The sequence below is a fragment of the Hyperoodon ampullatus genome (assembly GCF_949752795.1).
Source record: "Hyperoodon ampullatus genome assembly, chromosome: X".
NCBI classification, from domain to species: Eukaryota; Metazoa; Chordata; class Mammalia; order Artiodactyla; family Ziphiidae; genus Hyperoodon; species Hyperoodon ampullatus.
In genome coordinates, this window is record NC_136913.1 from 58,459,992 (window position 1) to 58,487,941 (window position 27,950).

The 27,950-nt window shown below is 51.2% G+C and overlaps 1 protein-coding gene across 1 annotated transcript; it reads left to right on the forward strand.

The window, feature by feature from the left end:
• Positions 1–2,443: 2,443 nt before the first annotated feature.
• Positions 2,444–27,825, forward strand: NALF2 (NALCN channel auxiliary factor 2; the record flags this gene model as incomplete). The annotated part of the gene is made up of 3 exons (XM_079726974.1): positions 2,444–3,304; positions 26,864–27,035; positions 27,440–27,825. The coding sequence occupies 3 exons, from the start codon at positions 2,444–2,446 to the stop codon at positions 27,823–27,825; spliced, it is 1,419 nt and encodes a 472-aa protein (XP_079583100.1).
• Positions 27,826–27,950: the final 125 nt, after the last annotated feature.

Sequence of the window (27,950 nt, forward strand, 5' to 3'; positions counted from 1 at the left end):
CCTGCGTTCCTATTGCCTGAAATGCCCTTCCCACCCACCCACCCACTCAAATTCTCCTTCTTCCAGAGAGCTTTCATGCATCCACCCCAGCCCACCTCTGAGTAATGCTAACAATGCCCACCCATCTCATACAGCCCTGGGCATCCCCTCGTGTTACTCAGGGGAAAACCAAGACTCAGAGAGAGAAAGGACTCTCTCAAGGGCACAAAGCATGTGCAGTGGTAGAACTACTACCTGAACCCAAGTCTCCAGTCCACGTGTTCTCCCAGTAGCCAACATATGTGCCTCATCTGTATATTCCTCATGAAGACTACAATTTCCTAGAAGGCAGGACTATCTTCCACCCATTCATCTTCCCAGGGCTTGACTGGAGTGTGGAAAGCTCTAGAGCCAGACTGCCTGCTTTTCTCTCTTGGCCTCATTGGTTCCTAGCTGTCTGACTTTAGGCAACCTAACCACCCTAAACCTCAGCTTCCTCATATGTAAATGAAGACAACAGCAGTGCCTACGTAATTAGACTGTTGTGAAGATTTAATGAAATAATGAATGTAAAGTGCCTAGAGCGGTATCTAGCACCTAGTAAATGCTCAACAGAGGCTACTTTATTATTGGTATTCTTAATATTAACAAAAATTAGAGGTGGGAGTTACTGGGGTGGGAGGGAATGAGAAAAGGAAACAAGCGATCGGATCAGTCTGAGATTTGGTGGAATCCAAACAAGGTTAGTGGTGCGGCAGGACGTTTGTACGTCTGAGTTCCTAGTGCCATGTGACTCTGTGAGGGCCCCAAGCACATGGTTCCATCCTGGCGGCGCAGCTTCCCTAACTCTCGCTCAGCTATTCTCAGCAGCCTGTAGGGGGAGCCAGGAAGCTAGGACGGGGGAGAGGCTGCTGGAAATCTTACTAAGGGCAGAAACGACACCCCATCGCTACTACCCATCTTAGCCCACTGTCTTGCCCCCTCCAGGACGCTCGCTAAGCTCTGTCCTCTGCAGCAGCTAAGCCGGGAGCTGTCCTTCAGCACCAGGGGCCGCCTTGGCCTGGGGCAGGACAGTGAGGGCGACAGCGGAGTTAGGGACACGGGACTGGTCCGATCCGCAGCCGGCTCCAGCGTCGCCTAGTCACGGGGACGGGGGCGGCGACCCAGGGTGGCAGCGAGACGCTACGGAGGTGCCTCCTTCTGCCTCTAACAATCACCCTCAGAAGTCCCCTAGCCCTCAGGGGGAGCGACCGGCTGCTTCAGGGAGGGAGGCGAGCGCCCGGGTCAGCGGGGGAGGGGGAGTGCCGGGCCTGGGACTCAGCGTGCGGCGAGTGCACGCGGGGAGCGGGCGGATGAACGGAGGCGCTGAAGTGAATGGAGTTGGGGGTGGACTGGAAACATCCCCAAACAGCACAGGCTGCGGCCGGCTGGGGGGGTGGGGGGGGGGGAGTCCTGAGGCGCAGGCGCAGTCGGGGCCCCAGTCCCGCTCCCTCCTCCTCTTCGTGGCTCTTTCTCCGCCCCCACTCCCCCCCAAACACACTCGCACACGGGCTCTCAAGGTGTTCTCTGCACAGCGGAAGATGGCGACAGACTGAGGGGGCATGGCCAGCGGGAGCCAAGGGGCCGTGCCGCTCGGCGGCCGCCACAGCGGTGCGAACGCGAGGCGGAAGCGAGAGGCGCACTAAGTAAAGCCCCGCGTCGGCGTCCGGCGCCTGTGGCGCCGCCGGGAGCCAGGTGGCCCGCCCGAGCCGGAACTCCGGGAGCGGCGGGCGCGGAGCCGGAGCGGAGCTGGCCCGGGACCGGCCCCGGCCAACGGCCAGAGCGCGAGCGAAGCCCGAAGGGCCGAGCAGCGGGCCGGCCGGCGGGCCTAGGAGGGCGCGAGCGAGGCTGGGAGCGGCACAGAGCGGGCGGCCGGCGAGCAGGCGGACGGGCGGGCGGGAGCTGAGCAGCGCGGCGCGGGGCGAGCGAGCGGAGCGGAGCGCGGCGGCCGGGCCCGCACGGCGGCGCTGAGGGGCGCAGAGCTGCGCCGAGCCGAGACGGCCGGAGCGGAGTGCTAGCCGGGCGGCAGCCGGCGCGGAGTGAAGTGGCGCTGAGCCCGGGGCAGCTAAGCGGCCCGACACTATGAGGAGTGCGGCGCCGCCGCCGCAGCCGCCACCGCCCCAGTGCCCCGCACCGCCCCCCGCTGGGACGCCGGGCAGCGCCTAGCGGGCCGGGCGGCCGCGCCCGGGCGGCGAGCGAGGGAGCGCGGGAGGGGCGCGGGGACGGCGCGAGAGCGCCCCGCCACTCCGGCCTGAGCGGGGCCCCGGGCCGGCCGGCCTGCCTCGCCATGCAGCCCCCGAGGTAGAGCCTGGACGGCGCCGAGGAGCGCGGAGCGGCGCGCAGCCGGCTTGCCCGCCCGCCAGCCCGAGACGGCCGTCCGGCCTCGCGCCCGCCTTTTCCCTCCAGCCCGGACCCCCCCTGAAATATGTTCAGGGGCGCTTGGATGTGGCCCGGGAAAGACGCCGCCGCGCTGACTATCTGCTGCTGCTGCTGCTGGGCTCCCAGGCCGAGCGACAAACCTTGCGCCGACTCCGAGCGGGCGCAGCGATGGCGACTGTCCCTGGCGTCCCTGCTCTTCTTCACCGTGCTGCTCGCTGACCATCTGTGGCTGTGCGCGGGGGCCCGGCCCCGGGCCAGGGAGCTGAGCAGCGCCATGCGGCCGCCCTGGGGGGCCGGCCGGGAGCTGCAGCCGGTGCCTCCTCGCGCGGTGCTGCCGCCGCCGCCGCCGCAGCCGCCCGACCAGCCCAGCGCGCCCCCAGGCACCTGCGGCCCGCGACACAGCAACCTGACCAAAGCCGCCCCCGCCGCCGGTCCCTGGCCGGACTGCGGCGGCGTCCCAGAACCCACGGGGCTGGACGCAGCTTGCACCAAATTGCAATCTTTGCAGAGACTTTTCGAACCGACCACCCCAGCGCCCCCTCTACGGCCCCCCGACTCCCCTTCCCGTGCCCCGGCCGAGTTCCCCACCGCCAAAAAAAACTTGCTCAAAGGCCACTTTCGGAACTTCACTCTTTCCTTTTGCGACACCTACACGGTCTGGGACTTGCTGCTGGGCATGGACCGCCCCGACAGCCTGGACTGCAGCCTGGACACCCTGCTGGGGGACCTGCTGGCCGTGGTGGCTAGCCCGGGCTCCGGGGCCTGGGAGGTGTGTAGCAACTGTATCGAGGCGTACCAGCGGCTCGACCGACATGCTCAGGAAAAATATGACGAGTTCGACCTCGTGCTGCATAAATACTTACAGGCAGAAGAGTACTCAATCCGGTCCTGCACGAAAGGCTGTAAGGTAGGGACTGGCGTCCGCGGCCACAACGGCTGCCGCTTCGGCGGCGGGAGCCGTGGCGGTGGGACCGGGAGAAAAAAGGAGGTTTCCCCCTCTACCCACCTCACCTCCCCCCATCATCCCCCACCGTTCTCAGTGGGGCACGGGTAGTGCTACCTTGGGACCCTCCCGGGAAGCAGGGCCTCGGGGATTCAAGTCAGGTAACCACCTGGCCAACTTCTATTGATTCTGGCTTTGGGCACCATCTGACTGGGGCTTTCTCGCGCCCCGCCCCCCGCACGAGGAGGGAGGGGTCCGGGGTCCCCCCGCTTGGCAAAGGGATGGAAAGAGGGTTCTGGCTCCCCCAGCCCCCGTCCTCACCTAGCGGTGCCCCTTTCCTTTCCTTGGCTGGAATGGAAAGTCCTGGGACTGGCTGGTGCAGGGGGAAGGCCAAAGGTGGGGGAAGAATATTTGGCAACCTAACCCTGACCCTTTGGCCCCTGCCAGTGCGTGAGAGGAGGGGCACCTGTTTGTAGGGCACAGCACACTGTTGACCTTATATGACCTGAGGTGGCTGGTCAGAGTCTAAGCAGGTGGAGCCCCAGGGTACCTGTTTTCTCCCAAGGAGGGTACCTGCCAGCTCCTCTCCCCTGACAAGAGAAGGAGCTGGGAGCAGGGCACAGCAGCCTGTGGGAGGACCCCTGGAGGCTGGTGCACTACAGAAGTCCCAGTGTTTTCCCAGTGCCCTGGGGTGGCAGTGGAGGGAAAGCTGGCTTACTGGCTGTTGGGAACGGGCATCCAGAGGAGAGGCGGGGCCCCTGCAGAATGGGCCTGCCTAGGGCAGAGCTGAGTGTTGAGAAACTTCTTGACCCTGAGCAGGGTCGTTCTGGACAGTGGGTGTATGGGGGCTGTAAACATTTGGGACATGGAGCTACTGCTCTGTTTGTGCAGCCTGGCCAGGTGGCCTGCCTCTGAGACGAAAGAGAACAGCAAGGTCAAAGGGTCAAGTGAAGAGGAGACCAGGTGGGGGTGCTGGTCTCACCCATCCTTAAGCCGGGGGTTTGAGAGCTGGAGAGGGAGACAGTTGCCTCCTAGCCTAGCTTGTCTCCCTCCGAGGCTTTGGGGAGGGACAGAAAGTGCCCCTTTCCATCTGACGTGACCCCTGCGGACTTCTGCTCGGTTCCACGCTCTTGGTGGGCTCCTTAGGGATTTGGGCAGGGGGTTGGGAAGGAAAGGGGTAGCTCCTTGCGCCTGACTTCACTTTCTCATTCTCCTTTTTCCTGTTCTCGTAACCTAGCAGTCTCCCTCCCGCCTCCCTCAGCCTCAGCTGACTCACTGCCTCACTCACACTACCAAATGAGATATTCCACTTCTTAAAGGTGTACAGACAGATAGACACACACACTGCCAAACAGCACCACCACCACCCCGGGCAAAGTCACACAGAGGTAGAGAGAGGTCGTCACACCCACAAACGGTGCCACAGAAGCAGACAAGGTGTCATACATATGCACATCTCCCCAGGATGTCAGAGGCTCACAGGCAGAAGTACTGTCACATGAAAAAGGACACATTTTGTCATATAGAGATAGAGACACACACCCTTGATGTCAGTGCAAGCAGAGGGACACGGGCCACTAGCAGACGGAATAAAGGATGTCTGTCTTTTGTGGCCTTCCCTCCAACCCCGTGGCCCCGACTTTTTCTTTCCCACAATCTCCAGGATGAAAAAGAGACCATGCTACAACTTTCCCGTGGGGTTTTCTCCGGGTCATAGTTGGCTTCAGGCTCTGTCTGATCCGGCACTAAATAAGAATCCCTCATGTTGATTATTTTTACCAAGCAGTTTGTTGGAGGAGAAAGACAGCTGATCTCTTGGATTCAGGAGGCCTGATCATCTCTACCACTTGTTCGTAGTGTGACCTTGGGCATGTCACTTCACTTCTCTAAGCTTTTGTTTCCTCATTCGTAAAACAAGGACAATAAGCCTGGCTCTGCCTACATCCTGAGTCTTTTGTGAGATTGAAGTGGGAAGAGGTAGCTGATAGTATTTTGTAAAAATAATAGAACACCTGGCAGTGGTGTCCTGCTTAAGGTTTGTAGCCCCTTTCACGTGTATTATGAGATCACAACTGCCTGGGGAGGCTGGTAATACCAGCATCATGAGCCCCATTTTACAGATGGGGAAACTGAGGTGCAGGGGGCTCAAGCAGTTTGCCCGAAGGCCACTCGGCTAAGGAGCAGGAGTGCCAGGACTCCAGCCCGCATGGCGTTGGTGCTAAGCTCACGCTTTGGCCATGGCCTCTCATCAGGTTTGCAATGGCCAGGGCCCTCCCTGCTCTCCTTTGTCTCCTTGCCGCTTTCACACTCTCACTCTCTCTCTCCCTCTCAAGTGAACTCCGCCTGCTCTCTTGCTGCCTGCTGTGCTGGGAGAAGGGCAGTGTCAGCTCCACAGCTTTCTTCCTGTCTTTCCCACCCTCTCCAACGTGCTCTCCCTTCACTGAGGCCTACACCCACAGGCCTCTAGATTCCAGCTGTATTACAGGCCCTACAGGAAAAGACAGCCCCGCTCTCCTCCTTCCTGCAGCCCCTCTGTCTTCACCCCAGTGCCCCACCTCTATCCCAGGCCTTTTCTGCAGATCCCCAAGCCTGCCCCCCAGCTTCAAGCCCTGCTGTCCAGCCCCTCCCCCAAGTGGGATCCCTTGGAGATAATGCCACATCCTCCAAGCTTCTCCAGGGTGGAGAGCACACCGCCCCAGGCTAGGGTGAGGCGGCTTCCTGTGCTGCTGGAAACCAAACCTGGAGCCTTTGCTCCAAGGCCAGGTGACCCCCATCCCGGGGGGCCTATCCCCAGTATTTCGGTTAGATCTTTCCCGGGCAGCCCCAGAAACCCTGTTCTCTCCCTTTGCAATATCTGCCCCTGTTTCGGGCCCCACAGGGCCCCACACATCATACCTGTCCTCACTGCTGCCTGTGACACCTCCCAATTTAGTACCAGCTATGACATTTCCTTAATGTGTGACTGACTTCCTCTCACACAGCAGGGCGATGATAACTTAGGGAGGCCAATGCCCGTTCCCACGCTGGCCTCTCCCAACCCCTGGGGCCCCGCTCCACCCCTCCCTTACCTCCCTGTGCACGCATCCCCTCAGCCCTTGCCTCCTGCTCTGCTTGACCCTTCTGGCCCTGCCTGTGGTTACTGGACGCCCCCCTCACTCCCCAGCCCTCTCCGTCTCCCAGCCCTGCCAGACCCCGCCTGGTTCTGATTGCCTCTTCCTCCACCTCTGCCCCTTCCCTACTCTAAATTGAGGATAGTCTGATTGAGGGGTGGCGGGGGCAGTGGTGAGATGGGAACAAAGCCCTGGCCTCTTCTCTCATAGCTCTGATCCAGGAGGGGATAGAAGCCCAAGAGAAGGCCAGTTCTCGGTTCTCACTAGCCATAGGGCCACAACCGTAAAGGTTAGTGCCAAGGAAGGATGCGATAGTTCTGTTCTCTTCGGGACTGGCCCACACCCACCTGGCATATTGTGTGTCTGGTTCTGGGTCTCACACTGAGCAGTTTAGGAGGAGGCTAAAACTCAAGTTCCCCCGGACAGAGTTGAAGGAGCTGTTTCACCTGAAGAAGAGGAGACTCAGGAAGGTGTGGTCTCCAACTTCAGACCTCAGAAGAGTTGTCAGGGTGCAAAAGAAGAGGCATGTCCTGCCTAACCCCAGAGGGACTTCATGGTTAGAAAGTCCTGGGTTCAAGCCCAGCTTTTTTTAATGTATTACCTGTGTGACCTTGAGCTAGGGACTTCAGCTCTCTCGGCCTCACTTTTCTCATCTGTAAAATGGAGGTAATTCATCAGAACAGCCCTATGAGCTCATTATGAATGAGAAGTCTGCACAGTCCCTAGGCCTGGCATATCAGAGTTGTTCAGTTAACAGTTTTTTCCTTCCAAAGAGGGAACAGAGTGCCTTGAGAGGAGGTGAGTTCCTGCTCTCAGGGGAAAGGTCTAGCCTGATTCAGACAGAGCCCTGGGGGAAATGCTGTGGAGATGACTCTGACTCCAGAGTCTAGGGCAGGTTGGACCAGCTGACCTCTGAGGTCTGTGTCAGCTCAGAGTTCAGGCCAGTGAGCAGAGCCTGCTGCCTCAACAGCAGCACTGGATGGGCAAGGCCAGGGAAGGAGGCCTAACACCCGCACCCAGGGGAGGGGGCTGCCAGAGCCAGCACCTCGCCCTCTGCCCTTACCCGTTGGGGACCTCTTCCTCCACTCCGGCTGGCAGCTGTTTCTGCCTCGCTGCCTTCCTCTCTCCTCCCACCTGCCACGGTTTTCCTGCCAAGCAGGATTCCCAGGCTAACGCTGGTGCCGAGAGCAGGAAGCTCGGGGCACTGGGCAAAGGGCAGGAGCCCCTGGTTGGCAAGCGGTCCCTGTTGTCACCCAAGCTTTCAGGCACGGAGCAGTGCCCCACAGTCAGCCTCCCTGACCCAGGGTTCGTGAGGGCAGAGGGAGTATCCTTGTCCCCATTTCGGGGTGGAGGAAGGGGGAGGCAGTCAAGAAGCAGCCTCCCAGGACCATGTCAAAGGCTCCCCTGAGGAGGGGTGTCCAGATCCACCGAAGCTCACTGGCCATGAACGTGAGCGCCGGGCTTCCGAGAAGGGCCGGGGACAGGGAAAAGGCAATGTTTGTAGCTCAGACAGGGTATAGGGGCTTAAACGTGAGAGTGGGAAAGTGGCCCCATGCTGCCCACACCTCTCCGGATCCCCTCACCCCTACCCTGGCCCACCCCACTACCAATCCCCATAGTCCTCCCAATTTTGGCCCACAGCCAACACCCCCCACATACCAATGACCCCACAACCTTCCCAACCTTCTGCTAGACCCTTCCCAAAGCGCACCCTCACCTCACTCCTCCAACGCCCACTTCTCCCCACAGTTACCCCCACCTGCTCCCACCCCTCCCCTTCCCCCCACGCCCCTCCCTGCTCCCTCCTAACGGCCAGCCCTCTCCCCTCTCCCATCCAGCTGCACGCCCCTCATCTCTCACCTCTTAACTCACACTCCACCAACCCTTACCCCGCGTCCTGACCATCTTCTGGCCTCATCCCTAACCCCCGTCCCGGCGCCGCACCTCTTGCCCTCGTCTCCTGCATGCCCCCTCACCCCTCGCATCCCTCACAGCCCTCCCACACTTCGCCTCTCTGATCCCCATCCCTCCTCCTGCCCCCCTTTCATCTTCTGGTCCCCTCTTCTCCTGTCCCCTTTCTCCCTCTGCTCTTTTTCTCCTTCCTGCCTTCTCTCCTCCCCACTCAGTGTGGACGTGTGTGTGTGTGTGTGCATGCACACATGCTTAGACACATAGACATACACACAGTCTTCTTCATGGCGACTTCGCACAGGCTGGTGCCTGACTACTATAGTCACCATAGCAACGGGAACCTCCATGAAGGATAAACTGGTATCTCCTGAAGGTGGGGGCGGAGGGGAGTTAAGTGGAGGAAGGGAGCCCAGCAGCCTCCCACCCACTCTCATGGTCTGACTGGAAGAGTCTGCTGAACACAGTGGAGGTAAGGGTGAGGAAAGGGAAGACAGTGGGTGGGGCTGAGATTAAAGGAGAGTCAGGGATCTCCGAACACATCACAAGCATGAGAGGGTGCCTCTAAGCCATGTGGGTGCATGTTGGTCTCCTCCCCAGGCATCGGTGTCTCAGGGAGAGGGCACACCCACCCTTCGGTGTGTGGGTGCATATGTGGGACGACACCTTAGGCTCGAGGGTGGGAGTTTGCCCTAGAAAAACTTCTCCCTCAGGGCAGTTCTTTTATGTTCCCACCCTGTGAGGCTCTTTACCTGCCCTGTGCCCTTGCAGACTGGGCATCAGACCTGCCCCCACCCCTACTCCCCCATCCCCAGCTCACGTCTCAGCCACATGTGGATTCCAGCTGCAGGTGTTTGCTGGAAAACCAGGGGCAGCTTCTGAGGGGGTTTAGACAAATGTGGGACTCCAGGAGCACCATTCTCCAATGCTGAGCCGGGAGGTCTCTGGGGAATAGGTATGTTGTGTTCCTGTGGTTACAGGCGCACAGACCAGGATGTGTGCAGGGATGCTGTACCAGACTTTTCTCCCTGGGCATATGAGGGTGTTCAGAAAAGCCTGAATTCTTGATACCTCGAGCCAGGCAGGTGCTTAGAGAAGAGAGCAAGGGCACCAGGTGAGTTGCAGCTGGCCCTGGTGAAGGAAGGGGTCACCGTGGAGTGACAGGAGCTGCCAGGACCAAAGCTCCTGTTTGAATGGATTCTGGAAAAAGGAGCTGGAACCTGAGCCACAAGTCTCTGGGCCAGAAGGTGAAGGCAGGCTGGTGCCAAAGAACAAAGGGAAAGGGGAAAAGAAAACTGCCAGCTTTCAAGTGCCTGGGAGATGCCAGGGGCTTTGTGTGTGTCCATGAACTCATTTAATCCTGATAGTCATCCTAGCAGGCAGGTACTCTCATTATTCCCTTTTTACAAATGTGACAACTGAGGTTCAGTGAAGGAAAGTGACCAGGCCACATAGCTAAAAGGTGGGAGGACTGCCACACAAACCCAGGTCTGTCTGTTCTTTCCCCAGTGCACACATGTATAAAGAAAATCTTAATAAACTCCCCCAGCTGTCAGAGGCAATGCCCAGCTGGCTCTTGAGAGGCTGGAGTGAGGAGCTGACGAACTGCAAGGGAAATCCAGCAGCACCTACTGGCAACTTGTAGGGACCCCCTGGAGTGGCTCAGATCCAAAGTGGGGACCCACCAACATTCTCCTTGTTCAATACCCCAGCCTCTTGTCCTTGAGCCCCAGTGATAATCACCAGTATCCTCCTGAGATTGTGACAGAGGATGGGCGTGAGGAAAGGAGGTGTTTGCTCCCTCCTTTTTCTACAGGCTCTACCAAGGAGATGGGAGGAGCTGGGCTCCTCTTGCCTGGAAGGAGGGTATCTGTTAGATTCTCAGCCCCAGTCTGCTGGAAGGATCAACCGGGGCAGGAGAGGAGTAGGTCTCCTAGACAGACCTAGTGCAGGCCTGAGCCCTGCCCAGCAGCTGCTGGGAGAGCTGGGACGGGAAACCGTGAGACCTTATCACCCAGAGCCTGTGGAGGCCTGGCCTGGGCTTTGGACACCCAGTTCCCATGCCAGGCTTTTGGTGAGCCCTGGCCTGGGATGGCGAGGCTTCTCTTGGAGGTAGAAGGAAGTGCCAACTCACCAAGCTGTGCCCGGAGAAGGACGAGTGGTGGTGGTGGGTTTTACCATTGTTTCCTGTCTTTGTATTTGGTTTCCAGCAGATAGCATGGCTACCTGGCTGTGAAAGGTGAGAATATCTGCTTAGTGTTGAACTCAACTAAAACTTCCAACCAGGTTAATCCTTCAGAGCTATTATAGACTCAGAATCTTTTAAAAATACCTTTTTTTCCAATTGCCAAAAAAATGGTCTCTGAGAAATTTTGGAAAATAGAAATATAACAGGAAAAAGGTCCCAGAGATGCTCTTAACGTTATAGTGTGTTTCCTCCTAATATGTCTTTTTGTAGCATAATTTTTTATTGTGGTAAAATATACATAACATCAAATTTACCATTCTAACTATTTTTAGGTGTACAATTCAGTGGCATTAAGTATATTTGCAATGTTGTACAACCATCTCCACTATTCATTCCTAAAATGTTTTTATTCTCCTAAACAGAAACTCTTTATCCATTAAGCAATAACTCTCCATTCCTCCCTCCCCCCAGCCCCTGGTAACCTCTATTCTATTTCCCATCTCTATGAATTTGAATATTCTGAGTAATTCATATAAGTGGAATCATACACTTTTTGTCCTTTCGTGTCTGGCTTATTTCATTAAACATAATGTGTTCAAGGTTCATCCATGTTGGGGCATGTATCAGTACTTCATTCCTTTTTATGGTTGAATAATATTCCATTGTCTGGATGTACCACATATTTTAAATTCATTCATCTCTATGGACACTTGGGTTGGTTCCACCTTTGGACAATTATGAATAAAGCTGCTATGAATGTTCATAGACAGGTTTTTGTGTGGACCTATATTTTCATTTCCTTCCACATTTTGGCCATTGTGAATAATATTGTTATGAACATTGGTATACAGGTATCTGTTTGAATCCCTGCTTTCAGTTCTTTTGGTTATATACCCGGATGTGGACTTGCTGGATCACGTGGTAATTCTATATTTAACTTTCTGAGGAACCTCCATAGTGTTCTCTACAGCACTGCACCATTTTATATTCTTATGAGCAATGCACAGGGTTCCAATTTCTCCACATTCTCATCAACATTTCCTTTTTTTTTTGATAATAGCCACCCTAATAGATGTGACTATATATTTTTACATAGTTGAAATCATCCAGGTTTTTCATCCTGATCTTTTTAACTTACTGCTAAAGTTATACTGAATATCTTTCCATGTAATTAGATATTCACAAACCTCTTTTTTTTTTTTTTTTTTTGGCTGTGCTGCATGGCTTGCAGAATTAGTTCCCCTAGCAGGGATTGAACCTGGGCCCTTGGTAGTGAAAGCATGGAGTTCTAACCACTGGACCACCAGGGAATTCCCACAAACATCATTCTTGATGAGCATGCAATATCCCATCCCATGAATTTAGTGCAATTTAGTTACCTAGTACCCTATTGTTGGATATTTACTTTCAACTTTTACTATTGTAAGTAATGCTGTGATGGATATCTTTGTCCATAAATCTTTGTCAGATCTATGATTCCTTTTTTTTAATAAATAGCATCTCAATCATTTTTTTCTTATTTCTCTACTTTGCTGAGTTTCTTAAATCACAAAATAATGCACCTTCATTGTACCAAGTCTAACAATACAGAGGTTTATAAAGAAACCTCTGTAGTCCACTTAGTAATCTTCCTGTTCCCTCCCCTCCCAGTCCCGCTGCCCTGAGGTCACTGATGTTAACAATTTGGTGTGTATCCTTCCATCCCTCTCTGAGCTTACATCAACATTTGCACACAAAATGACTTTTTCTTTCCCTTGTTTTGCATACAAATGGAAGCATATACATTCATTCTTCAGGACGAACATTTGGAACTAGTCTTACAGAATCAAAGAGTATTAACCTTTCTAAGGCTTTTGACATACAAATTTCTTTCTTACCAAATTTCTTTCCAGAAGGCTGCTTCTAGTTTATACCCTTGCCAAAAATGTGAGACTAATTTACCACCCTTGTCTAATATTGATTATCATATTTTTTTAAACTTTACTAATTTGTAGCTGAAAAGTGTTATAGCATTGGCTTGTAATTTGCATTCCTTAGGTCAATTTTGTTTTTCTTGTTTATGTCATTTTTATTGCCTGTTTTATGAATTGTCTGTCCATGTCTTGTGTTTTTATTATTGATTTGAATGTACTCTTTTATATGTATTAATGATTTTTTTTCTGATTACATTTGTGGCAGTTGTGTTTTTTTCCATTTATTATTTGCATCTTAGAGCTTGAAAGGAGGTCATGGGAAGGAAAGGAACTATCCCAGGCACTTTTTATATACTTTATCTCACTTAATTCTTACATCTGTCTTGTGAAGTGTATATATATTTATCCCCATTTTACTTAGGAGAAAACAGGCTCAGAGAGGTTAAGTAACTGGCTCAAGGTCATCCAGCTAATAAGAGTTGGAGCTGGGATTTGAATCCAGGTCAAATCCAGGGTACCCAATCTGTACCAGTGTAATTTTACTATAGGTAAAGCTTTGTGCTGGTTGCTTTACAGACATCATTTACAGAAAGGTTAAGGATGTGTGCTTTTATTATCTCCATTTTGCAGATAAGGAAAGTATAGATCAGGGAATTTAAGTAACTTGTTTGAGTTTTCATAACTGGTGAGAGCAAACCTGGGATTTGACCACAGGAATGTTTGAGGTTAAAGATGTTTGACCCTGTCTTCTCTCCATGCATGCTGTCTCCCTAGGGACCATCTTCTTGGATCCAAATTGAGACTCAGGGAGAGTACTTTGCTTACAGTCACATAGCAAATTAGTGACTGAGTCCCTACCTCCTTACAGATGACTTGTCCAAGTTCATACAGCCAGTTAGTGGCAGAGCCAGAATCTGAACCCAGCTCTGGCTAACTCTTCACCTGACTGGAGCAAAGGCTTTTCGATGAAGAACATTTATGGAGCAAGCTGGGGAGAAGGAGCAATTAGGTAGAGTGTTGTGGCTGCCCTGAAACCTCTCTGAAGGAATGGACTCTAGTATTGGAGTCTTCCAGAGCAAGGCAGTTCCAGGAGCCCCTACGTGACAAGACCTAGAACAGGAGGACTCATGTCCAAAGGCAAGAAGACCTTTCTACAAGGAGAGAGCTGCCTTCCCATCACCAGTTGCCAAAGATCAGAGCAGGAACAGTTGCCTCTTTTCAACACTCCCAGGGTGTGTGTGTGTTTGTGCTCCCATGCATGCGCACATGCATGCATTTAGAGGAAAGAGGAAAGGGAGTGCTTCGATGGGCGAATGGAAATGGTCATTTGTAGCCCCTAGTACCCAAGTATTCTTCCCCCGACACTCCCTTACAAAGAAAACTTTACTCATATTGGGAATGAGCTGAATACACTGATTTTAGAAAATCACTCTCCCATCCAGTCCTAGAAATCTCTCGCCAACTTGACTTGAAATTCCATCAAAAAGATTTGTTTAAGTAACAAGCTAATTACTTCAATGGTGATAGTGAAATGGAGGGACCATCCTAGGGGCAATATGGTGTATAAGCTTGGGAACTGAAGCCCAGGTAAACTTGACTTCACATTCCAGCTTGAAATCTGTCTTCTCCATAAAACAGTTGTTGAGACCTTTCATCTCTCTTGGAACCTCATTTTCTTTGAATTCAAAACTAAGAAATAGGGTCATTATTAGGCTTCAATGACATATAACATGCTAATCTCTTAAGAGCACAGTGCCTGTGAGATGGGAAGTGCTCAGGAAATGGTAGCCACCATATATTATTATTGGCTGTGTGGCCTTGGACGAGCTTTTTTTTTTTAATTTATTTTTGGCTGCATTGGGTTTTCGTTGCTGCGCGTGGGCTTTCTCCAGTTGTGGCAAGTGGGGGCTACTCTTTGTTGCGGTGCACGGGCTTCTCATTGTGGTGGCTTCTCTTGTTGCGCAGCACAGGCTCTAGGCACATGGGCTTCAGTAGTTGCAGCATGCAGCCTCAGTAGTTGCAGCATGCGGGCCCTAAAGTGCGCAGGCTTCAGTTGTTGTGGCACGTGGGCTCAGTAGTTGTGGCTCACAGGCTCTAGAGCGCAGGATCAGTAGTTGTGGCACACAGACTTAGTTGCTACACGGCATGTGGGATCTTCCCAGACCAGGGCTCGAACCCATGTCCCCTGCATTGGCAGGCGAATTCTTAACCACTGTGCCACCAGGGAAGTCCTGGACAAGCTATTTTAACTCTGGTCCTTCCTGTCCTCACCTGTAAATGTTTCTCCATCTCAGGGGGTGGTTGTGAGGATTCAATGAGTTAATAAAGGTCAGCTGCTTAGAACAGAGCCTGGCGTATGGTAAGCACTTAAAAAATGGTAGCTATAATTATTGTCACCTTAATTAGATGTGTTTAATCTAAATGACTGCTTAATACTCAATTGAGATTGACAACACTTTCCCTTAGGAGAAGGGAAAGGTAATTTGGGAGCAGCAGGTGAAGTGTCTAGTGTGGAGGTGGAAGGTTAGGAGCCAGAAGGCAACTGGAGAGATTCTAGTGAATGAGAGCACAGAGATATATTCAGGTAGGGGAGGGAAGAGCCAGAGATGGAAGAACTCCAAAGCCTTGATTTACCTCACCCCCAGAGACCAAGCACAACTAACAGGTCCTTTTATTAGGTCTCTCCCCAGCCTCTCATCTGGTTAGCAAGGTACTGTGTTTGGGGACAGAAGTAAGGTAGGGGCAAGGAGCTGGTTTCACAATGATCCCTGCAGGAAGCCTGAGATTTCTGCCTGGGCCTGGGCCCAGACTAGCAGTGTGTGCCCCCTGGGAGGGGGCAGCGGGATTTTATGCCAAACACATTTGTGTGCAGCTCAAATGAAGCTATGGTTGTCATGTCACACTGGCACCATTTCTATGGTGGGTGGCCTGCACAGCTGTTGGGCACAGAGGCCCTCAAAGTTCCCCTCCTCTCATATGAGTTCTCTTTGGCTATGGGGCCACTCATTAATTCTGCTGGCCTGTTAAGCTGACCTGACCTAAGCCCATGCCCCAGACAGTGGTGATGGAGTAGACAATCCATGACTGGGCAGTAGGGCCTGGGGTTTTGTGGCTGAGTCTGGCAAGGTTGGTCAGGTCAAGTCTTGGGGATTTTGTTTTGTTGTGTTTGAGGTTCATGGCTGCATATCAGTTTATATATTTATTTTATTTTCATTTTATCAAAGTAATATATGTTCATAATTTTAAAAGACATAAGCTACATATATATAGTCACTCTTCAGAGTTAAACACTTGAAGCTCTCTTAGCTTTTTCTTCTGATATTTACTGTCACATTTTTAATGGTGGGCCAATACTGCTATTTCTTGACTTTTCTGTTTGAAATATCTTTGTGCACACAAAGATACACACATATACGTACATATACATGTATACACATATGTATATCTATTCCATAGATAGATAGATATTCTTGTAGCATCTGTCTTTTAAATGATATATAATGTAATATCTTTTAAATGATAAGTATAGAGCTCATTGCTTATAATTAAAACAGAAGCCCTCTGCTCCAACCCTAAGCTTCACTCTTCAGAGTCAAATACTTCTAAACCTCTTAGTTGTTTCTTCTAATATTTACCTCCACATCTCTAAATGATATACCAATACTGTCATTTCTTGATTTTTTTTTTCTGATTTAAATATATACTGCCTTTTTATTCTTTTAGAGTGGGATTTAGCTCTCTTACTACCAGCAGCACCGTATGTGCACTCCCCTCATATATCCAACATTGTCATATCACAATTTCTGGTTTTTACAGTATTCCATATTTACATTATAAGGATTATAAATATTGTTCACAGCTGAGTCATGTAGAATACTGTGATTACATTTTCTTCCTTGGCCAACTTGTTTTCCTGGAGTTAATAATTGCCTCTCTTTTTTCTATTTGCTTAGTTTTCTGTGATTTCTTTTTCTGTTTTTTTTTTTTTTTTTTTTTTTTTGCTAATGTATCCCCAATTTCTCCATGAAAGCTGTAAAATTCATGCAACACATTACATAACCCATTACTTTCACCCTTTTCTTGGAAATCTACACCTTACTCCAGTCTGGGCTAGTTGCTGAAGGCTTGGTTTACAAGTGCTTGGATTTCGAGTACTTAGCAGGCATCTCTTCTGTATACCTAATACCATGTGAAGTCCTGAGGGAAATACACAGATAAGACACAGTCCCTGTCCTCAGGGAGCCTACCGTCTCAAAGATGTTTAATTCATTCAGATATCTTGCCAGAAGGCTTGAGCTCCTCCCAAGGACTTTGACCTAGGCTGTGTCTTTGATCCCACACTCCAGGCAGAAATGCCCCTCTCCATCTCCACTGAATTACCAAAAGAATACAATACAGTCTCCCAGAGAGCAAATGTGGTCTTAGGCTGCACTAACAGAAACAGAGCTTCTAGGATAGGAGGGTTGATACTTCTACTTGACTCTGTGTTGATAAACTCTGGGGATTGCATTCAGTTGCAAGGGACATAGAAAAATAGGAACTTGTCTGAATAGGAACAACCAGGGTAGAACAGAGAACTGGAAACCAACATCCCAAAAAATAGTTGAAAAACTAGTTTGGCTTCTTGGAAGAGTAGTCTACACATAGCTCTCTCAATTTTTCTTCCCTCACATTCCCTTTTAAATTGGCTTCAATTTGGTTTCTGCCCCCACTGCTCCACTGAAACTGATCTCACCATGATGAGACTGCCAGCATGTCCTCATCTGCTGACCACTCTTATTCTTTGAAACTCTCCTCCCCTAATTTATAGAATGCCACTCTCTTCTGTTTCTTCTCCAAGCTCTTAAACCACTCCCGCATCTTCATCAGATTCCCTTCTTCTACCTGCCCCTTAAATGTTAGTGTTTTCCAGGGATCCACTGTTGGTCCTTTTCTCTGTGCATTAATTTTCCCTAGGCAATATCCTCTACTTCCTTGGCTTCCACTATTGCTTTATCAGTCAGAGTGAGCCAGGTTACGCTGTAGCAGCAAACAATTCCCAAATATCAGAGGCTTAACACAACAAACAGTTATTTCTTGCTCATAATACATGTCCAAAATAGGTCAGCAGGGAGCATCTGTTCATGATAGTCACCAAGAGACCCAGGCTGGCAAAAGGTCCATTTCAGCACCGCTTCCACAGTCAGCAGCAGAGGCAAATCGTACTCCAGCTCTTAAAGCTTCTCCCCTGAAGGGATCCATGTCACTTCAACTCACATTTCATTGGCCAAAGTAAGTCTTACGGCTATGCCTAATTTCAAAGGGTGTGGGAAAGTATAGTCCTACTATGTTCCTGATGATTAACTCCTTAACCCTTGATGACTCCCAAACCTTTATTTCTAGCCCAGACCCGCCTTCTGAGCTCAGACCAAACCTTTATTTCTAGCCCAGACCCTCCTTCTGAGCTCAGACCATTGTGTCCAACTGCCTCCTTGACATTTCTACCTAGCCTAGTATATACTGACCTATATTTCAAAGTCAGCATGACCAAAAACTGAATTCATCTTCTTCACCCCCAAATCTACTCCTCCTCCTGGTTTCCCTTCTTTAATGAATGAAACTACTATTCATCCTGCCACCCAAGCCAGAAACCTGGTATCCCCATCATCTCTCATTCAGATTGTTGCGATAGGCTCCTAACTGGTCTCCCCACCTCCAGTCTTGATGCCTATGCTCCATCATCCACACTTTCAGAACATAAGTCTGAAAAGTTAGTCAGTGATAAGACTAACTTATCGCTGACTTAGAAGTGATAAGCAATCTTTTAAAAGGCGGTTATTTAAAATCCACTAAAGGCTGTCCATTGCCTATAGGATGAAGCCTGGCTCCTCCTCAGCATGCAGAACATATCATAATATAGGCATGGCCTTCCTCCGTAACCTCATCTCCCATCATGGCCCCCTTTGTACCCCCTAACTATGCTAAACTACCGACAGTGCCTGAAGCCGGCACTGCTTCACACCTCCAGGCCTTTATACCTACTTATTCCTCTGCTTTAAGTGCACTTATTCCTGCCCTATTCCACCCAGTGAACTTCTACCCATTTTTTCCAAGCCCCAACTCTAGCCTCTCCCACATGGAGATATTTTCCTGTCTTCAGCCCTCAAAACACCATTGATCCTTCCTCCCTTTATGCTATCATTGCACCAAGTACATACTGCTTATCACAGTGACTTCTAATGATTGATGCTTGTCTCTCCAGCTCCTTAAAGATAGCAATCTTGTCTTCCCTATCTCTATCATATGTAGTTCCCCAGCACAGTGCCAGGCACTTGAACATGTTCAGAAATTGATCATTGCAGGAAAAAATGAATGGGAAGACCTGACCTGATTCAGGGAAGTTTACAAATACCTACTGCAGGGCTGGCATGGGGACAGGAAGTTTATGGTCCCAGAAGAGCTAGGAGGAGCCATGAGCAATGCCACAGGGAGGCATTATCTCAGCTCAGAAAGAGAAAAACCTTCTTTAACTGCGAGACTTGTCTGAAGATATGGGCTGCCCTAGGAGAGAGCGTGCGCCCTGTGACAAGAGGTGTGCAGTCAGTAGCTGGATAGCTTGTGGCAGTGACGTTGGAGTGGAAATTCCAACAGCAGATAGGGAGGTGGAGTTGTGATTCTCACAGTCCTTCCTATTCTCGAGTGGTCATGAACCTGCCTCCTCTGCTCACCTGATTGATATGGGTCATCTAGGCTCCTTCAGAGAACTGCTCCTGCACTAGGGGCACCACTTCTCCACTAACCAGGCTGCCCCTGGCCTTGGAGCAGGTGGCCTAAGAGGCTTGGATGTGACTGGACCCTCTGGAACTGCAGTGGCTCTAGGTTCTTATCCACCTCTCAAGCCAACTCCCCCGCCTTTCCTCCAGGCCAGGCCAGGCCACTCTGACTCATGACTGCTCATTCTCAGCAGCAGGAAAGCTGTTGCTTATTTTTACAGCCACTTAAGTAAAGCCATGTCATCCACCTGCATTTGCCCTGTAATGCCTCTCATCTCAGTCTGACTCTGCCAATCCCAAGGAACTACTCCCAGAGTTATGTCCAAGATCTCCCTCCCCTGGGTTGGAGAGATTGACCTTGACCTTACCCTGTTCTGACCCAACTTTCTGAAAGCCCAGAATCAGGAATAGGAGCGTGTGGCTCTTTTCAGACCTGCCCAAGGAGGTCCTTCACACAGTGCTATGTGTATTGATGGATGCAGCACAAAGAGACATGGGATTAGTCACCAGAGTACTTCCCTTCTAATCCTGGCTTTATAGTTGATTTCTTGCATGTTTCTGACTTGGCTGAACCAAATCCCTTTTCTGAGCCTCAGTTTCCACCTAGGTGAATTCCAGGGGCAGGGTGATTATTTATGTACTGTGGACAGTGGGTGTCATTCCCAAGCCCAGCCCAGATGGCCACTCTGCCTCCACGGTCTCTGCAGCTGCAGCTCCTGGCCAAGTGTCCCAGGAGTGCATTAGGAAAACAAACAGCGATAAAGAGGTCTGTAGGCAGGATTTGGATGGGGAAATAGGCCCTAGGGAGGGAAGCAAGTTGGAATCCAAGAAGGAAACTGCCGACTTCCTGGTAGGAAGGAACTGAAGCTCTCCTCTCTGGAGGGTTTTCCCGTCCCCTAACCAAGGAGTCCAGGATGGCCTCCTCTTTCTAAACCCTCTGGCCCTGAGTCTTGTTTGTGGGCTGTGTTTGTAGGTACGCACTTATATGCATTCCCGTAGCACCCTGAGAGCCAGGAGAAGTCACATGCTTCTCCCCAGAAGAGCGTAGGGATGAGAATGCGCTGGCCAGGGCTGCAAGCCAGGGAGCGGGAAGGTAAGGCTCTCCAAGTCCTCCCACTCCTCCCTAAACTAAGCAGCCGCAGAGCCCAGGATGGGTGGGGATCCCCCTCGTCTTACCTCCTCCCATTTCAAGAGTGGTTTAAGGGACTTCCCTAGTCGTCCAGTGGGTAAGACTCCCTGCTCCCAGTGCAGGAGGCCTGGGTTCGATCCCCGGTCGGGGAACTAGATCCCGCAGGCATGCTGCAACTAAGAAGCCCACATACTGCCACTAAAGATCTCGCGTGCCGCAACTAAGACCTGATGCAGCCAAAATCAATCAATCAATATTTTTTTAAAAAGACATTATAAAAAAACGAAAACAAAAAAAGAGTGGTTTAACAGCCCAGCGGGGAGGAGGGGTGGGATAGCCTTCTCGGCTTCCTTTTTGGGTTAATTGGTGTTCCCTCTAGTTACTCCCTGCTTCCTTCCCCTCCCAGTTCCCATAGCAACTTGGCTGTAGCAGCCAGAACTTGATTGAGCCCAGCGGTGGCCTGCTGGAGGCGGGGAAGGGGATTCTGTAGGGAAAGGAGGGCACTGTCGGGTCAAGGCTTTTCACCCCACCCATCATCTGCTGCTACCTTGAGGGTCCAGGATGGTTAAGCTCAGAGGACAGGGCATGATGAAGAAGGCTTTCCTGCCAGGGCTGGAGTTTGAAGAGCCTGAAAGCCAAGAGCAGGCCTGGTTCTCCTCAGCTCTCTTCCCCTCCCCACGCTTCTGTGTCCTGCCCCCTGAGTTTGGAATGCAGTCACTGGTAGGATGGTCCAGTAGGAAGAACCCTGGAGTTAGAGTCGAGAAACTGGGTTTCAGGTTCCTCCCTCTGCCACTACTTTATGTGACTGTAGAGAAGTCCTTCCCCTCCTTTTCTGGGCCTCAGTTTCCTCAGCTATAAAATGAAGCAGGGCTAAGTTCTCTGCATATTAAAATTAACTGAGGTGTTTTGAAAAACTCTAGATGTGTGGGCCCCACCCACAAGGATTCTGACTGACTTGGTCTGGAGTGCAATGTGGGCCAAGCAGAAGCATTTTAAAAAGACTCTCTGAAAACCGTAATTCAAAAAGAGTCATGTATCAAAATGTTCATTGCAGCTCTATTTACAATAGCCAGGAGATGGAAGCAACCTAAGTGTCCCATCATCGGATGAATAGATAAAGAAGATGTGGCACCTATATACAATGGAATATTACTCAGCCATAAAAAGAAATGAAATTGAGTTATTTGTAGTGAGGTGGATGGACCTAGAGTCTGCCATACAGAGTGAGGTAAGAAAGAGAAAAACAAATACCGTATGCTAACACATATATATGGAATTTAAGAAAGAAAAAAAAAGGTCATGAAGAACCTAGGGGTAAGACGGAAATAAAGACACAGACCTACTAGAGAATGGACTTGAGAATATGGGGAGGGGGAAGGGTAAGCTGTGACAAAGTGAGGGAGTGGCATGGACATATATACACTACCAAATGTGAAATTGATAGCTAGTGGGAAGCAGCCGCATAGCACAGGGAGATCAGCTCAGTGCTTTGTGACCACCTAGAAGGGCGGGATATGGAGGGTGGGAGGGAGGGAGACGTAAGAGGGAAGAGATATGGGAACGTATGTATATGTATAACTGATTCACTTTGTTATAAAGCAGAAACTAACACACCATTGTAAAGCAATTATACTTCAATAAAGATGTTTAAAAAAAAACTAGTTAGAAATAAGATAGCAAGATACCTGGGGAAAAAAAAAAAAGACTCTCTGAGTGATTCTAATATGCAGCCAGAATTGAGGAACTAGAGCAAAAGACCTCCGAGGGTCTCCCAACTGACTGTTGTCTGGTTCTGAGACATTTCTTCCTTTGCCCTGCATGCCCCGCCTCCAGCCAGCCCCACAGCTCTCCGAACGCAGCTCTCCTGGCTCTTCCCCATCCTTGTGGATGAGTGCCCAGGTCCCCTGCAACTGCCCAAGCAACCCGGTCCCCTCTGGCTCAGTCCTAACACTGATGAGATGGGGCAAGTGACTTAGGCCTGCCTAGGGAAGAGGGCTACGGAGACCAAGGCAGGCTTGCTGTCCAGGTGGTAGCCCTGAGAGCCAGACTTTTCACCTGAGAAGGACCCCAGCCCCTTTTGAAAGCACGTGGGCCAGCAATGACCTCAGCTGGCCATATGTGGGGCTAAGGAATTGGATTACCTCTCAGCCCCGTGTCATTCTTCTTCCTCCATTCCTCTCACTAGTTCCTTGCCTGTTCCTGTCTTGCCACCCACAGGCCTGGTGTCCTCCTCAGGCAACCTGCTCGCCATGGTGACTCTGGGGCGTGAGGCTTGAGGGAGGGTCGTCTAGCTAAGGAGAAAGGCCTCCCTCCCACTGTCAGGCCACCCCTCTCCCAGCCCCGCCTCCCTCAACTCCCTCTCTCTCTCCCAGAGCAGAGGCGGGGAGTGCCCGGCCACCAGCGCCTGCTATTAGGCTAATTGCAGTTGCCTGGGAGGAGAGCTGGCCCTCCACTGCAGCCTCACCTGGGAGCAGGAATATTGAACTGAAAGAGCCAGGGAGAATCCCGCAGGGGCCTCTGAACCCCAGCAGTGGAGGACTGGGCTGTTCCACACAATTCAGGGTGGGGGTGGAGGTGGACTCTGGGTCCAGGCTGCAGAGGTTGGGGCAGAGGCTGTGGACAGAGCCGCCTCTTGGCGCCCTGGGACCCACAAGATGGAGTTGGGGGGGTGGTCTCCAAGGTACTGGGGCCCTTAGCGTTAGGGATATCCTTTTGTTTCCTGTCTTACTTTTCTTTCTGTCTCCCCCACCTCCTTCTGCTGTCTTATCCCTCTTTCTTATCTTGGACTTCCTCTGTTCCCATCTTCTTTACACCCCTTTATTCCCCTGCTGGCTCTTGAACCCTCCTCTTTCTTCCTCCGTCTTCCTTACCCCTCCTCTTCACAGCCCATCTTCCACGTCTCCTGTCCCCAACCCTGTTATCCCCTACTCTTTCTTACCCTTCATCTTCTCTCACCCTCACTGTACCCCTTTACCTCCCTTACACCCTCCATCTCTTATTCCCCTGCTTCCTCCCCAGTGCTGCTTTTTCCTACCCCCGCTATAACCACCATTTCTCACCCTCCAACTCCCTACTCTTTCTTACCCTCTCTTTCTTCCTCCCCTCCTCCCTTGTGCCCCCGGACTCCACTGCCAGTCTTTCCAACCCCTGAGCCCCTCTCCTACCCCTCTAGCTCCCTCTTCCCCCGCCTCTTACCTTTACTTGTTCCTTTCCACCTCCTTCCACTCCCTTCTCACTCCATTGCACATACCTTTTATCCCAATAATTTCACTCTTAAGAGTTTATATAAATAAAATGTAACACAGGTGTTCAAGAGAGGTGTGTACAGACCTACTCACCAAAGCATTGTTTGTGATAGTGGAAACCTGGAAATAACTTAAATGTCCATCCATGGGAGATTGGTATCCTTTGCACTTCATTCATATGAAACCGTTCTCCATTCTTTTAGCACACCATGCATGTGCTCACATCTGTACCTTTCCTTAAGCTGTTGCCTCAGTCCAGAATGCCCTTTTGTCTCATCTCTGCCCATCCCATCTAAAATCCTACTTTGAGTCCCAACTCAACTCTTTTTTTTTTTTAATATTTATTTATTTATTTTTGGCCGTCTCGGATCTTAGTTGTGGCACGCGGGATCTTTCGTTGTGGTGTGCGGGCTCTTCGTTGCAACACGCAGGCTTCTCTCTAGTTGGGGCGCGTGGGCTCGGTAGTTGCGGCCCTCAGGCTTAGTTGCCCCACAGCATGTGGGATCTTAGTTCCCCGACCAAGAATCGAACCCACGCCCCCTGCATTGGAAGGTGGATTCCTAACCATTGGACCACCAGGGAACTCCCCCAGCTCAACTCATACCCTCGCTGAAATCTTTCCCGGCTTTTCTATTTGCTTCACTCCAGTGGCCAGTGGCTTAACTTCTCTTATAGTATAGAAAATGTGCCATAGTTTCAAGTGAGATCTGTCTATCCGTGAAACTGAAATTTCTTTGAGAGTAGGGACATGTCCTCATTTACTCATCTGGTTCATTCCGTCAACAAGACTTGTTTTTTTACATATATTGTGCTGAGTACTCAATATGGTCAATAAGACCGACCCACGTCTGCTTTCATGCGTCTTACATTTTAGTGAGGTTGACAGAGAAAAACAAAACAAGGATGCAGACAAACTCATACTTGTGGTGAAGAAACATTTAAGAAAAAGAAGAATGAGGGGGCATTCTCTAACTCGAGTGGTCAGGGAGACCCTCTCTGAAGAGGTGACTTTTGAACTGAGGCTTCAAAGTTGAGAAGGACCTAGCCAGGCCAAAAGTGGTGGGGGGGGCAGGGGGAAGAGCATATCAGGCCAAGAGAACAGTGTGTGCCAAGGCCCCGAGGTGGGAAGAAGTAGGGCATGTTCAAGGAAAAGAAAGAAAACCTCAGCATGTGGAGCATTATGAGCCGTATGGGGGAGGTAGAAAATGAGGTTGGAGAGACAGACAGGGGCCAAGTTATGCAGGGGTTTGAAGTCTGTGGTCGAAAGTTTGGGTTTTATTCTAAATGCATTGAAGGGTTTGAAGCAAGGGAGTAACACGATCGAATGTCATTTTGAGATCGCTCTTACTCCTGTGTAAACAGTGCATTGGAAAGAGCAAGAGTGGAGGTGGGGAGGCCACATAGGAGACTGTTGTCCAGGTGACAAATGACGGTGCCTGCACAGAGTCGTGGAAGTAGAGGGAGAATTGGCATGCCTTGCTGATGGACTGCGTGTGGGGATGCTGGCAAAGAGAGGAGTGATGGCTGACACCTAAGTTTCTGGATTGAATACCCGGGTGGATGGTCATGACACTTAACCGAAGTGGTCAAGACTCAGGGGTGTGGGCAGATTTGGAGTTAAAAAAAACAAGAACTGAATTTTAAGATTTAGAGCATGTTAAATTTGAGAAGCCAGTGAGATATCAAATCTGTGTTCCTCGGGGGGGTAACTTACACCACAACCCACTACCACCCACCACTACCACCCATCACCACGCCCCTGCCCCCACTTTGGAAAAGGCCAGTGTGGGATTACATTGCCCAAGTCCATGTTCACAGTGGAGTTATTTGTATTTGAGTGTAAATGTTTAAAGTCTGGGTAAGAAGCTCTGACCATGTTGCTCAGAGTGTGGTTGAAAGGCCTCCGGCCGCAGAATGACCTGGACCCTTGTTCCAAAGGCAGATTCCTGAGCCCACCTCAGTCCTCTTGAAGCTGAATTGGAGGGGCCCATCTGCCTTTTTAACAAGTGTCCCAGGGGATTCTGAGGCACACTGAAGTCGGAGAACCATCGCTACAAGGAGCAACTATGGGAAGGTGCCCCTGAAAATATGAAGAATGGATGTGGGCAGGGCTCTGGGCATCCTGTTAAAATGCAGGTGTGACTTGTCAAGTCTGGGGCAGGGCCTGGGATTATGCACTTTTCACAAGCTCCAAGTGATGGTGATGCTGCTGGTCCAGGTCCACACTTTCAGTAGCAAGGAGTTAGATCAGTGGTTCTCAATGGGAGATGATTTTGCCCCCCACCCAGGAGATATTGGACAATGGCCAGAGACATTTCTTGGTGGTCACAATGAGGAGGGGGAGGATGCGACTGGCAACTACTGGGTAGAGGCAAGAAATGCTTCTCAATATTCTATAATGCACAGGACAGCCCCCCACTACAAAGAATCATCCAGTCCAAAATGTCAGTAGTGTCGCCGTTGAGGAACTCTGGTCTTGATGATAGCCAAAGAGTATAGAGCAGGGAACCTTTCTTAGCCAGGACCAAGTGCCTGGTGGAAATGGGCTCGATGAGGGGCAGGATGTATACCCGTGAAGTGAAACGGCCAAGCAAAGTTTCCAAATGAAATGTGGTGTCTGCTCCACTCCAGGGCGGACGCCAACAGGACAGAGCATGGGTTAAGTAGAGCTTGAAGGCACATGTGGTGCTTGGTGAGGCAGATTCCTGTTTTTATTAAAAATAACCCCTCACATTTGTATTGCACTGTAGAATTCACAAAACATTTTCATATGTGTCATATTATTTGATCTACACAACACCCTAATGAGGTAAAGCAAAGATTATCCTCTCCATCTCTTTTCTTGAGTTTAGAAACTTAACACCATCAGCCAAAGAAATGTTTGCTGAATTGAATGGAAGTGAAATTTACCTCAATATAGGTGACCTCAGACAAGTCAGGACATCTCTTGGGACCAGCTATAAAATGGTATGGTTGGATGGGCCTCTTCCAGCTCTGATATAGGAGTCATTTTGTGATTTTACCAATGAACAAATTCAAAGTCTTGGGTGACTGCAGATTGGGGACTTGGGAGTTCTGGCTATGAAATGGGAGATTTTAGGGTAGGAGGTAGTGGTCTTGACCCAAACCCTTCTTCCCCACCCCCTGGATCCTGGGGGTGGGTTGATGAGCACACCGTACCCTCCCCCTATAGAGTACAGGTACACCCCTCCTCATCCCTCTCCTCTGAGGTGGAAAGGGGCTGGTGCCTGGGCTGATGCTTTTTCCTCTCCCTACAGGCTGTCTACAAGGCCTGGCTGTGCTCAGAATACTTCAGCGTGACCCAGCAGGAATGCCAGCGCTGGGTGCCCTGCAAGCAATACTGCCTGGAGGTGCAGACCCGGTGCCCTTTTATCCTCCCTGACAATGAGGAAATGGTGTACGGAGGGCTCCCTGGCTTTATCTGTACAGGTAAAGGCAGGGCCCTGGGAGGAGGGAGGAGGCCAAGAGCCCAGAGCAGGCACCAGGTCAGGGCTGTGGGAGCAGGGAGGACAACAGGGAAGTTGGGTCAGGAGAAGGTTAGTGGCTGCAGGAGTAGGTAGTGAGGCCCCAGGTTGGGATGGGGCAAAGTGGAATAGGGGGAGAGGGCAGAGTGGCCATCTGTATCCAAAACATACCTGGCCAGGGAGTTATCCCAGAAAAACTGTCTGGGGTCCCTGGAAGATGTGTCCAGAAAGGGACGGTGCTGAGGGGCAGGGGGAAGAGTCTTGGGCAGGACTACCAGAGCAGCCCCAGCTCTGACAATCACCTCTCTCAGAAAGGCATAGCCAGCAGCCCCCTTAGCACCCCACCCCGCCTTGCTTATCCATTGGCAGGGTTGCTGGATACTTCGCCAAAGCGGCCGGAAACCAAGTGCTGTGACGTGCAGTGGGTCTCCTGTGAGTCGGAGAAGAAGAAGTTCAAGGAGTCTGAAGCCCCTAAAACCCACCACCAGCAATTCCACCACTCTTACTTCCACCACTACCACCAACAGTACCCCCACTACCACCCCCGCCACGACCCCCCAGGCCGCCTCAGCCACAATCCCTCCCTGCTGCCGGTCTCTGGGGGCTCCTGCCTCAGTCCCAGCAGGATCCGGCTCTACGTCCTTGTTCTCATGCTCCTCCATACCATGGTGTCCTTCTCCAGCGGCCAGGGTGGTGGGGGACCGGGCCTGGAGGCACTGCCTGCCCTAGACGAGGGCCTGACTCGGGAAGAGTGACAGCGAGGAGGGAGATCAGACCTCCACCACACACCGACATCAGCTCCAGCGCCCCCCCCCGGGGGAGGGGGAGGGGGTCCCTCCCATGGGAGGTGTAGGACCAGGTGGGCGGTGGGGGAAATGGG